Raw genomic sequence first — 13366 nt, forward strand, 5'->3', positions numbered from 1 at the left:
GAGTTCCAATATCCCTTGAGAACCAAGGTTCCTTATTCTTATACTGCGTCCAGTACACTTCACCTGTGAGTCGGCTGAGGTGATATACTGCGTCCGGTACACTTCATCTGTGAGTCGGCTGGGGTGATGTACTGTGTCCGGTGCTCCCGATGTGGCCTTCTATATATTGGCGAGACCCAACGCAGACTGGGAGATCGTATTGCTGAACACCTATGCTCTGTCCGCCAGAGAAAGCAGGATCTCCCAGTGGCCACACATTTTAATTTACATCCCATTCCCATTCTGACGTGTCTATCCACAGCCTCCTCTACTGAAAAGATGAAGCCACACTCAAGTTGGAGGAACAACACCTTATATTCCGTCTGGGTAGCCTCCAACCTGATGGCATGAACATTGACTTCTCAAACTTCCGCTAGGCCCCACCTCCCCCTCGTACCCCATCCGTTATTTATTTATATACACACATTCTTTTTCTCTCTCTCCTTTTTCTCCCTCTGTCCCTCTCACTATACCCCTTGCCCATCCTCTGGGTTTCCCCCCCCCTCCCCTTTTTCTTTCTCCCTGGGCCTCCTGTCCCATGATCCTCTCATTTCCCTTTTGCCAATCAACTGTCCAGCTCTTGGCTCCATCCATCCCCCTCCTGTCTTCTCCTATCATTTTAGATCTCCCCTTCCCCCCCCCCCCACTTTCAAATCCCTTACTAGTTCTTTTTTCAGTTAGTCCTGACGAAGCGCCTCGGCCCAAAACATCGACTGTACCTCTTCCTAGAGATGCTGCCTGGCCTGCTGTGTTAACCAGCAACTTTGATGTGTATTGAACAAAATAAAAACACTTCTTCACCTTTGCTCCACAATAAACTGAGGTAATAATTGATCACAGACTGGTTTTGGATGAAGATGTGACTTGAGAATGTTAGCCGTGCAATCACGATGGGCTAGTCCAGCAACACGCAGGACAACCGCGATGGGCCAGTCCGGCAACACGCAGGGCAACCGCGATGGGCCAGTCCGGCAACACGCAGGACAACCGCGATGGGCCAGTCCGGCAACACGCAGGACAACTGCGATGAGCCAGTCCGGCAACACGCAGAGCAACTGCGATGGGCCAGTCCGGCAACACGCAGGGCAACCGCGATGGGCCAGTCCGGCAACACGCAGGGCAACCGCGATGGGCCAGTCCGGCAACACGCAGGACAACCGCGATGGGCCAGTCCAGCAACACGCAGGACAACTGCGATGGGCCAGTCCGGCAACACGCAGGGCAACCGCGATGGGCCAGTCCGGCAACACATAGGATAATTGTGATGGTCTTGCCCTATAACACTGATGCAAGCTGGCAGCCTAAAAAAGCCATCAAGTTAATTTTGCACTCCCTGTGCCAGTTTGGCAATGGATGAGCTCACATAATTACAATGTAAAGAGAAGAGAGCACAGAATTACGACAAAAGCAGCTGGGATTACAGCCAGTTTTTGGTTGGATTACAGCAACAGTGTAAAGAGTCAGTTTTTGTTATTTATGCTGATGGATGCAGTGAATGGTGGGGACAGTGACACATTAACTCTTCGTTCAACATCATTCAAACTCTTGTTTAATTTTTTCATAGGCAAATTGTTACTAGAAGTCACAGATTCTGTTTCTCCAACTATTTAAATGTTATATGTACATTAATAATCTGCTGAAAATTTCAGAAACATTTTACCAAAGTTTAGTAGGCAGTAACAGCAATGAGTCAATGTATCGAGCTCTGGGTGAATAAATGGACAAAAGCCATTTACTGACACCATGGTTACATGTTTAAAATTAATTGTGACATCTAATCTAACAATCAATCCATCATGATTTTCATACTTTAGCTGCTGTACCAATTAAAACATTTAAGTTTAAAACTTCAAAGGCATTTGCCCGTATTTTCTAGAAACCGGAAGGGGCCATTTTCTCTCAAGTTTATTGCACATCTACTCAGTTTGATCACTGTCCTAACTCCATTTAATTTAGTAAAGTTCGGACAACCTCAGTTTGGAAATCTTCAGTTCAGCTTCTGCCTCAGCAGTTCTGGCTGATTGCCACCAATGCCCGTACCTTCCACCATCAGCCCTGAGTGGCTCCTTCTGCTAAGAGTTCTCAACCATCATCCCCGGCCCCCGTCAACACTGTTTGTGGTGGATGGTCCACATGAGGAAATCATTTCCCTTCATCTAGCCATTCATATAACCACAAACATCCCACTTGGGTTACTCTTAAAAAAAACCCTAAACTCAAAAGAACAGGCCCCTAATCAAACCAGGCTGACTTTATTTGAACCCTTTAATTCCCATAACATTGATGTCAACACACGTCCTGATGCCTTAAGACAATATACAAATTCAGGAGGTGCCTATGGCAAAATGGGTTTACTGCGATAACTGTGAAGTGTTTAAAGACCCATTCAACTGGTGTCTTGCTGCTCCCTGACATAAACTAATCTACTTTTGTATTGTTCACGATGTTTAATTTGCAATTTGTCTTTCAACCCCACCCCACCTATTACCTCACAGCATTATAAACCACACTCTGGTTCAATAGCATTTATACAAAATGACCTTCTCCATGACCTTACCAACTTCACTCACACCACAAAAACAATCACAAAAAGTAAAAAAGGAATAAATTAGGAATAAAATCAGATGTATACAAGAAAGGCATGCTGACCTATTGTCTGGTCTGAAATGAAAGCAAAGTGATGTTTTGTGGCCATGCACTGAGAAATCATGCCAGAAGTAAATCGCATTATGAATGTCTGCATTCTGCTTGCATGCACTGCTACAATAGCACAATGTGTGAGAATTAACTGGAGCCAAATCAAGCATCCTAGTTATATCTGTTATCAAAATGAAGATTGGTGTACGCTCTCCATTTGGAAATATTTCAAGAGCTGGCTAGAAAGAGCTGCCAGGTGCTGACTGGTCCTTTTCTAAATGCTTTTACCACAGGCCTGATGGAATCGAAGAGAAGATAATCTTTCCCAAAGCTCACATGGAGGTGGGATTTTGTGATGCAGCAGGATCGCCCCACAGGAATGGGTAAGGCGTCTGCTTGGGGGCAATATGACGTGGTTGAAGGAGGGAACTGCACCTTTGTTGATGGACGTAGGGCAAGTATGACAAGAAAGGCCTGAGTGGCCTTTTGTTTAGAGATGCACTGGAGATGTGAATTTGGTGGGGTAGTGAGTTGGATTCAAACTTGCTGGGCTCATCCTTTAAATGTTCCCATGTCTTTTCATTTTATATATTTATATTAACATAAAGGTGGCTATTCAGCCCATCAGATCTATACTGGCTCCTGGAGAGCAACTGTATTCATGCCACTCCCCCTCCGCTCATTCTTTTATACCCTGCAACTCAAAGAACGCACACCAATTTCTCGAAGGGATATTGGAGAGAGATCTGTAAATAAGGATTGAAGAAAAAAAATCATAATCACATGATGCTGACTTACGTTGACTGTATCCTACTGTTTCAAATGCCTGAAACTGGATCTGTGATGTAGCTGTGGAGTTAACAGGTCAGATTAAGTATCAAGTCACTTTGCAATGCATGTGAGAACATATCCCGTTCTTCCATAAATAATAGAAGACTTCAAACCGAACAACATGAAACCCACCACAATAAACTTGATTCACACTCTGAAGTGTATGTTGTAATTTCACTGAAATTTTTTAAGTGCTTTACTTGTGGCATTAACCTAGCAACCCAGACATTACAAAACTATATCAATACAGAATGCTGCAAGTATTTACAACTGGTTAATTTGCCCCAGGTATTGGCACACTGGCCACACTGAAATATTTTGGAATTTGCTTCTCCTGCTCTTGTCTCACTGGACCAGGTTATATAAACTAACAGATGAGTCGTGCTTCTTTTGAAGAGACATGGATTGGACATCACAGAACGTAATTGCACAGGGTCAAAGTTTGTCCCAAAATAACACCAAACTTAGTTCCAAACAACAATAATTACAAAAAGGTCTAAACACATCAGCTTTGTATTCAGATCAAAATTACACACTGGTTTGAATAAAGAAACCAAGAGGTTAGAGATTTTGATCCACAACCGCAGTCAGGGTGTAGTGTATAGCACAAACCCATGGCGACATCAGTAAATAATGTCAACAACCATCAGCTAATTGTCAGTGCATTATCTCAGCTGACGTGACTCCATCATACTTGGGGAAAATCAGCACAAGTTCATGAAACAAAACTTGTGATTGATAATCCTACCTGGCAGTTTTGACGCTGTAACTGATACAATAAATTAGAGGCAGGGCATGTGATGTATTTGGGTTTCCTGAAGGCCTTTGATGACGTTTCATACAAGATGGCAGCGTGAAAAATGAATGCTGATGGAACTAAGGGCCATATAGAGGCAGAGATTGAAAAATGGTTGAAGAAAGGGATGGGAATAAATGAACCTTCCTTGGGAAGGCAGACAGTTATGCAGAGATCAGAGATGGGCCCCAGCTATTCTTAATATGTATATTTGTATGATTTGAATAACAGAACTGATGTATATAAGTATGCTATTACACAGAACAAGGTGAGATTGTGAAAAGAACGCAAAGAGGCCAAATACCTGCCAAGTACAGTAATGACGAGGACATGTGAAAGCCTATGCTTGTGCTGCTGTAGTAGCTAAACGTCTCACTGCACCAGTGGATACACACATTGGTGTGCATGACAATAAACTCGCCTTTCACATTGAAATGTGAAGTTCTCCACTTCGATAAGGAAAAGAAAAAGGCACAACAGAAAGGCTGACGTGCAAAGGAATCTGGCAGTCCTTGTACACCGGCCGCCGAAAGCACACGAGGGTGTGCAAGTAGTTAAAATGATAAATCGTACATTAGACTTCATTGTAGGAGGCCCTGAATACAGGAGCAAAGATGTCACTCTCCCACAGCTGGAGAACCAGGCATAGCTTTGGGCTCCTTACCTACAAAAGGAAATACCTGGCACTAAGAGAGTGCAACAGAGCACTTGAGATTTACTATTCACTGGAATTTTGTCAGATGAGAGCAGATCAATTGAAATGTCTGGATTTCTGCCAGCACTCGACAAGCTGAATGCAGGGAGGATGTCTGTCCTGGCTGAGGGTTTTAAAACCAGAGGTTACAGTCTAAAGATGTGGGGTAACTGATTTCATTCTGTTGAGGAGAAATCTCCTGAGACAAGGATGGCGAAACTATGGAATTTTCCATCACAGAGAGCAGTGGAGGCCAAGTTACTGAAAGAAAGAGATGGAGAGATTTCCAGGCTCAAAGACAAGAACAAGGAGGGAAGAAAGAGCATGTAGTAATAAGGCAGAGCATCACCTAGATCGTTTTGAATGGTAGAACTATTCAAGAGGCTGAATAGTTTATTCTGCTGTTATTTTTCTATGCATCTAGTTTCACAGATGCACTTAACTAGAAAAAGATAAAGTTAAACAGAGCATTAAAACTATGAAGCATTAATTCTTATCACAAATAAAGTACATTTCATACATATTCTTGCAGTAACTGATGAGTCTAAGCGAAGTACCTCTTACAGTGTTGCAATAACTAACTTTATTTTTCAAGTTAACTACCACAAAACAGAAAAGGGGTAAAATATATTTCTGCATGAAAAATGAAGCAACCCACCTCTCCAGTAATAAGCACTGAAATTCACTTGCCATCACAGAATGGCAACAACAGGATTTGAATGTAGTGTAGCAGAAGATAATTACATGGAAAAATTATAAGCAGAAAATACTGGAAGCGTTCAGCAGCCTAGGCAGTGTTTGTGAAAACATTCTTTGCAACTCCCACCACCTTCAATGAAACCTCACCACCAAAAACATCTTTATCTGTGCCCCCACTCTCCACTTTCCACAGAGATTGCTCCCTCCCTGCTTCCTTTCCCCATTTGTCCCTCCCCACTCATTAACCTCTGATGTGATATACCTGCCCATTCACCTCTTCCTTCACCTACGTTCAGGTCCTGAAACAGTCCTTTCAGGTGAGGCAGCACTTCACCTGTGAATCTGCTGGGGTCATCTATTGCAGCGGTCTCCAACCACTGGGCCGCAAAGCTTATGCTACTGGGCCGCGAGGAAACGATATGAGTCAGCTGCACCTTTCCTCATTCCTTGTCACGCACTGTTGAACTTGAACATAGGGTTGCCAACTGTCCCATATTCGCCAGGACATCCTGTATATTGGGCTAAATTGGTTTGTCCCATACAGGACCACCTTTGTCCCGTATTTCCCCCGCTAAGGTGGAGCATTCCTATGAAACCTTTCGTGCCGAAATGGCGTAAAGCAAAGAAGCAATCACCATTAATTTATATGGGAAAAATTTTTGAGTGTTCTCAAACCCAAAAAATAACCTACTAAATCATACCAAATAACACATAAAACCTAAAATAGTTCTAACATATAGTAAAAAACATCAATGATATGATAAATACACAGCTTATATAAAGTAGAAATAATGTATGTACAGTGTAGTCGGGAAGATTAAGGCAAAACCGATTTGTGGGGAAAAATATCGGCACGTACGTGCATGCGCACGTCACGTATGCAAACGTCACGCATGTGCACACAGGAGCCCGCGCAAGGCTTCATGGTTATGGTAGTCTTTCTTGGGGTAAACACAAGTGTCTCGTCAACACACACAAAAGTTGCTGGTGAACGCAGCAGGCCAGGCAGCATCTATAGGAAGAGGTACAGTCGATGTTTCGGGCAGAGACCCTTCAGCAGGATTTGACTGCTACTTTTGTCCCTTATTTGGGAGTGAGGAAGTTGGCAACCCTAACTGTAAAAGACATGCTGAGGTGAGTTTAATCCTACTTGAACACCACCCCCCCGCCCTGTCGGCCGGTCCGCAAGAATATTGTCAATATTAAACTGGTCCGCGGTGCAAAAAACGGTTGGGGACCCCTGATCTATTGTATCCAGTGCTCCTGGTGTGGTCTCTTCTACACGGGTCAGACGTGATGTAGACTGGAGGGCCACTTTGTCAACTATGTCCGCTCCATCCGCAAAAAGCAGAATTTCCTAGTGGCTATCCATTTTAATTCCTATCCCCATTCCCATTCCGACATGACTTACACCCAATGGAGGCATGGCAATATATTGCCAAGTCAGAATGGTGTGCATCCTTCAGAAGGTAGGGCTCCCATGTACCTGTTGTACTGTCCTTGGTGGTACAGGTTGTGGGCTTGGGAGATGCTATAGAGTATCCTGTAACTGCATCACATTTTGTTGACAGGGCTGTCTACAGCCACCACCGGTGGTAGAGGGGATGTTGTTTAACAAGGCAGGTGGATTTTATAGAATAATTGGTTTGAGACAAAGCTCTTTGCCAAATTAATCAGGGGCTTACTACAGTACCAGCTGCAGTGGAATGAATAGCATGGATGGTTTGTGAAGCTAGACAGGCTTGTTGTATCAGTGCTGACATGCTGAGGAGACTATGAGATAGGTTCACTTCCCAGCTTGAGACACTTGATTCAAACCCTTCCACTGTTGTGACAAAAGAACTGGCATATGTCATCATTTGTAGACCTGTTTTCTGGAAAGACTGGCTTCAATCAATGAAAGCCTTTTCTAAAATCCCTTCTACAAATCTCCAAAGCAGGCAGGAAAGTCTGAATGAAAACGGCAAGTTTATTAAAATTAACACATAAGGCAGGATTGGAATGAATTGATTGGATAGATTCCAATTGAATGCATTGGGTCAGAATTGATTTCGTGAATGTAAATTTTTGTATGCAATTTCTTTTTCTTACCTCATTTTAGAGGAAAGGGTTTAACTTCAATATAGCTACCCAACTTTGTTCTGAACACCATTCAGCAACAGTAATAAAATGTTATTAAAATGTAAATTTCAGAGTATAACTAAACAGCTCTGTCAGAAACTAGTGATATTCAAAATAAGCTTCCACAGCTCTGGGAAAAGCAAAGTTGTTTTTAATTGGAATTCCCACCTCTTATCTTGTTGAATGTGGCTCTTCGCCTGTTATCAAAAGCTTGTAACCATCTTGATGTTGTGAAAAGTGGTGATCTTCGATTCCCTTTAACCAAGTTGCAACAAGGTATTCAAAAACTTGCTAGTTTGCAACAGCTGCAAGGACCTCACTAAATACTCAGAGTAACAATATTAAGCACTTTTTTGCTGTAGATTGAAAGAATATTATATTATAAATAAAAGATCCTATTCAGAGCAATGAAATAGTTTTATTTTTCATATACACCTGTAACATTATATTTAGACCCAATGGAGGCTTCTTCTTCTTCATGTGCCTTGCGTGTTACACGCTTGGGCGATCATGGCTCTCTACATCGAACGATCCCTCGCAGTGTCAATGTTATCTCGCACACTTAGATCTGTTAGTTCTTTCACAGCATCCATATATTTTCTTCTTTGCCTTTCTCTACCGCATTTCCCAGGCATATGGCCTTGTAATATAAGGCATTCTATTTCTGCCTTTATGATGCCATGGCCCAGGAATTTAAGTTTCAACTCATTTAATGTTCTCATTAAAGATCTTTTTGTTTGGGCACGTTGGAGTACTGTCTCATTAGTTACCCTATCTCTATGATATTTTCAGCGTTCTTCTAAGAAACCACATTTCTGTTGCTTCTAAGTTTCTTTGGAGTTCTGGTGTTATAGTCTATGTTTCGGAAGCACACAGCAAGATTGACCAGATGTAACATTTTAGTAGCCTAAGCCTTGTTGTCATAGAAATGTGTCTGTTGGTAAAATTGGGTTTCACTTTTTGGAAGTTGGTTTTGGCAATGGCAATTCTTCTTTTTATGAAGGCATTGGGTCTAAATATAATATATAATACTTACCATCTGTTAAAACATAAATATTTACTGTATATTAGAATATTTAGAACAGTTGTCCAAAAATAACTTCAGCAACTAATGCAGACTGTGGAGGGCGGGGGTCCACAAGCATAAAAAGGTCGTGAACCACTCAGCTAGTCCACGTACTGGGATTGAAAGCTGCTGAAATTTACAGCTTTGTCCAACAAAATCTGGATTGTAAAAAAGACATCAGAGTCAATTAATAACGTTTTATTCCAAATTAATCTCTATTATATTGCTAAAAATCAAATGTCATCATTATTTATATGATTTTAGCTTGATGTACCAAGGCCAAATGGCATGAAAGGGATTAATGACAATCTAGGTTACATCCAAAGGCAGCAACTGAAAAGTTCAGAGAGGTGAAGCAAAGGTTTAGCTGTAACATTCAGAAAGCAAAGGATGAAGAGACAGACAGAGAGATGTTGTACTTCAAAGTGCAGTGCTGTTGCAGTTCAAAGTGCAAGGGAGATAAGTTGGTGAATGCCATGCACCATTGAAGAAGAGGATAATGAGTATATGACAGTGTAGATCACAAACCTGACACGTGTAGGACAGCAGTGCCTTCGTCCATTGCAAGCATGTTGGAGCCCGTGCAGACATATACGCCAGCATCCTCTGGACGAACGTTACGTATGGTCAAGATTCCATTGAAGTCCACTGCAGTGCTTGGCAGTTTACCTCCAAGCTGACGGGTCCACACTAGTGTGTATGCTGGGGACTAGAGGTCACATCAATCATCACAGTTTGCTTCAGAAATGAGCAGCTGATAGGTGGTACATCTGACTGCTGAATATATGTTGCATACCTGACTCTTTGCTGTGCAGATGAAACTGACAGTGACGCCAGTTATCACAGTCTGTGTCTTTGGTTCTTCCACTGTCACAGTTATGGCTTTGAAAGAAGGGGCTGTGGAGAGAATTGGTCAAAGCATATCACAGACTTTTATCTACATGCAATCTCTATCTGGATTTTTTTTAAATCAAGGGTATCACAGTGAAAAGCCCAGTTCTGGACACACATAAATAGAAAATCTAGGAGTAGCTGTTCTGAGACAATGTAAACTAAGTTAAGCCTTTATTATGAAACTAGTGTAAATCAAAAAGAAACAATACACTGTTTCAGATAATAAATGTGAGAGGAAAATATTAACTCAGAGCTGGTGTGTTTTGCTGGACAGCCGCTTCAGGCACTACATTATATCACATTTAAATTGTACAGTTTTTAGCATGTACTTTATATACAACATCCATCAAGAACATTTAACATAGAACATAGAGTATTACAGCTCAGTACTGGCCTTTTGTCCCAAGATGCTGTGCAAATATTTAACTTACTCCAAGATCAATCTCACCCTACATTTTTCTTTCATCTTGTGTCTTTTAAATGTCCCAAATGTCTCTGTCTCTAACACCATCCACAGCAGCATGTTCCACACACTTGCCATCTCTGTATAAAAAAACTACTTCTGGCATCCCTCTTTCACTTTTCTCCAATCATCTTGCATAACTATGTCCTTTTGCATTAGTCATTTTTGCTCTGGGAAAAAATTGCGCACTCTATCTATGCCTCTTACCATCTTACACAGCTCTGTCAAGTTATCTCTCATCCTCCTTCACTCCAAAGAGAAAAGCCCTCGTTTGCCCACCCTTTCCCCATAAAACATATTCGCTAATCCTGGTAAATCTAATCTACACCCTCTCTAGCCTCAGGAGTAGTAGCCAAAGATTGGAAGTTGGCAAATGTTATTCCTTAGTTCCAGAAAGGTACTAGGGATAATCCTGGCAATAACAGACCATAAAACCAGAATAGGCACATTGCTTCTCCTCTGCCAGTCTATCATGTCTAATTTATTATCCCTCTCAATCCCATTCTCCTGCCTTCTGCTCATAACCTTTGACGCCCTTACTAATCAAGAACATATCAACTTCACTTTAAATATACCCATTGACTTGGCCTCCACAGCAATCTGTGACAATGAATTCACAGATCCACCACCCTCTGGCGAAAGAAATTCCTCATCTCTGTTCTAAAGGGACATCCTTCTATTCCGAGGCTGTGCCCTCTGGTTCTAGACACCCCCACTATAGAAAAACATCCACTCCATATTCATCTATCTAGGTCTTTACATATTCAAATAGTTTTCAATGAGATCTCATCTCATTCTTCTAAACTCCAGCAAGAACAGGGCCAGAGACATCAAACATTCCTCATGCATTAACCCTTTAATTTCTGGAATTATTCTCGTGAACCTCCTCTGCACCCGCTCCAATGCCAGCACATCTTTCTTTCATAAGGGGCCTAAAACTGCTCATAATACTCCAAGTGTAGTCGGACCAATGCCTTATAACGCCTCAGCATTACATTCTTGCTTTTATGTTCCAGTCCTCTCGATGTGAGTGCTATCATTGCATTTGCCTTCCTTACCATCAAATCAATGGGGAAGCTGAACTTCCGAGAATCCTGCACAAGTCCTCCAAGTCCATTTGCACCTCTGATTTCTGAATTGTCTATCATGTAGAAAATATCCTACATCTTTATTCCTTCTAGCAAAATGCCTGATCATGCACATTCCCTGCACTACATTCCAGTGAGTCTTATGTCAGTGGTGAGTAAACTATTGGAGAAGATTCTTAGAGACACGATTTATGGGCATTTGAAGGAGCAATGTCTGATTAGAGATGGTCAGCACAGCTTAGTGAGAGGCAGGTTGTGCTTCATGAGGCTGATCAATTTCTTTGAGAAAGTTCCCCACACAGGTCACACTACACCCTGGAGCCGTGAGGTTCTATCTAAGATTTAAATTGAGAAGGGGGTTTCAACATTCACATCAAACCGGAAGTAACTGAAATAAAGGAATTGTATCTGGTTTAAAGGGACAGACCAGTCGTTAGCTTTCACTTAAAGTGCTCTGAGAAGAGCCCCTTAATGCACTGCGAGCTCTTCAGAAATATAATTGAGCCTTAGCTCTGACCACAACTAAAGAATGTATAGAACTCTTTTAGCTAACAAATTCCCTCCCTTGGGGCTCATTAAGCTAATGTTAATAGCTGTCCACATACTGCCCAAAGTTTGTTTGGAGCATATTGACTACAATTTAGAAAGAAGTATCACACTCTAGAGTATCTGTAACACACACTGCGACTTGAAGGCAATAATAAATTTGTTACTGTAGGTTTATGGCTAGACGGTGAAAAGTACTCCCGCAGTTAAATAAATTTACAATATATATGTCATTTTTGTCAATGTTAACATCTGAAAAAAAATTATCAGGAAGACATGTGCAGTAACTAAAAGGACTATAGTTTTGTATATAATATAATTTGTAAAGTATAAAAGATTTGGCTCTTTTGTCTGCAGGGTAGAAACTGGGACACAGAAAAACATGTCTACATAAACCCATGGAGCAGTCAATCATTTTCAAACTCAATTGATTCTAACTTTAAAATGACATAGGAACAGATTACCATAATGCCAAAATGACAATAAGACATCAAATACCTGCAAGGAACAGATATGGAAAAAGTCACAAGCTTGCATTCTCCCAGAATAATGACCGAGATTGGTGAGGTTTGTTCCAATATTGCAGAGAGTTATTCAATGTGCAGTGTAAAGTTCAATTAATTTTACATCATTTTCTCAAACTCACCAGAAACAATGACTTCAACCTGACTTGAATTGGTGCGCTCTAAATTTCGGCATGTACATATATAAATCCCAGCATCAGATGGATTGATTTCATGGATCAAAAGTTCTTCTCCTGAAAGTGAAAGAAGCAGTGGAAACCGATGAGGCATGCTGATACAGCATCATACAAGCTCTTCCAAAATTCTATCAAGCTTTCAGTGGCCAGCTGCCTACGGCAGCAAAGGAAATTGTCTATACATCCAGTCAGCCAACTTCAATATCCAATTAGATCAATATTGTTACAAAAAATCTTGTCCTTCTACATTTAAAAACAAACATTGCATTAGACAAGCAGATTCCTTTTCAAGACTTTTCTAAAGTTAATGGTTACTTGTGAGCACATTGACTGGAAAAATTCTGTCACAAGAATGCGCGCCTTAAGAGCATAATCTCTTGTGTTCCTATTTAGAGATACAATTTTCCTCAGGCTAGCACTATACTGAATAGTGGAATCCAAAGTAAAACATTCCTGGACCTTTCAGCAAATCAAGAGCAATAGTTATGCTCAATAGCCATTTCGCCCTCTCATAGTCAAGGCTGGGCAGGAATAATTCAACTAAAGACCAAAGAGGGGAAAGAAATGTAAGTGGGTAAGAAGGTTTGGCTCCTCTCATATCTCTGATTTAGGAATCTCCTCAATTATGGAAAATAACCATCACAAAAAAATGTTGCCTTCCTTATCAATTTCAAGAATTATCCTGGGCTTAATGAGCATTATCAAGAAGGAACAGTGATATTCTGAAGCCCAGATAAATCAGAACAATAAGAAAGGGAAGACTTTAATCAACAATTAAATTAGAAGATCAGA

At 41.3% G+C, this 13366-nt stretch overlaps 1 protein-coding gene across 4 annotated transcripts in view; it reads right to left on the bottom strand.

Moving 5' to 3' along the window:
- Positions 1-13366, bottom strand: part of hspg2 (heparan sulfate proteoglycan 2) — a 546546-nt gene that overhangs the window by 181134 nt on the left and 352046 nt on the right. For 3 of the 4 annotated variants that reach the window (XM_063033469.1, XM_063033468.1, XM_063033467.1), the window contains exons 42-45: positions 12521-12631; positions 9680-9780; positions 9412-9592; positions 3475-3525 (exon numbers count right to left, since the gene is read on the bottom strand). In XM_063033469.1, coding sequence (XP_062889539.1) covers positions 3475-3525; positions 9412-9592; positions 9680-9780; positions 12521-12631 — 444 coding nt within the window. The remainder of the gene's footprint in view (positions 1-3474; positions 3526-9411; positions 9593-9679; positions 9781-12520; positions 12632-13366) is intronic. The other variant, XM_063033470.1, reaches the window with a different exon arrangement.

The sequence above is a fragment of the Mobula hypostoma genome, chromosome 25 (genome assembly GCF_963921235.1).
Source record: "Mobula hypostoma chromosome 25, sMobHyp1.1, whole genome shotgun sequence".
Taxonomy (NCBI): domain Eukaryota; kingdom Metazoa; phylum Chordata; class Chondrichthyes; order Myliobatiformes; family Myliobatidae; genus Mobula; species Mobula hypostoma.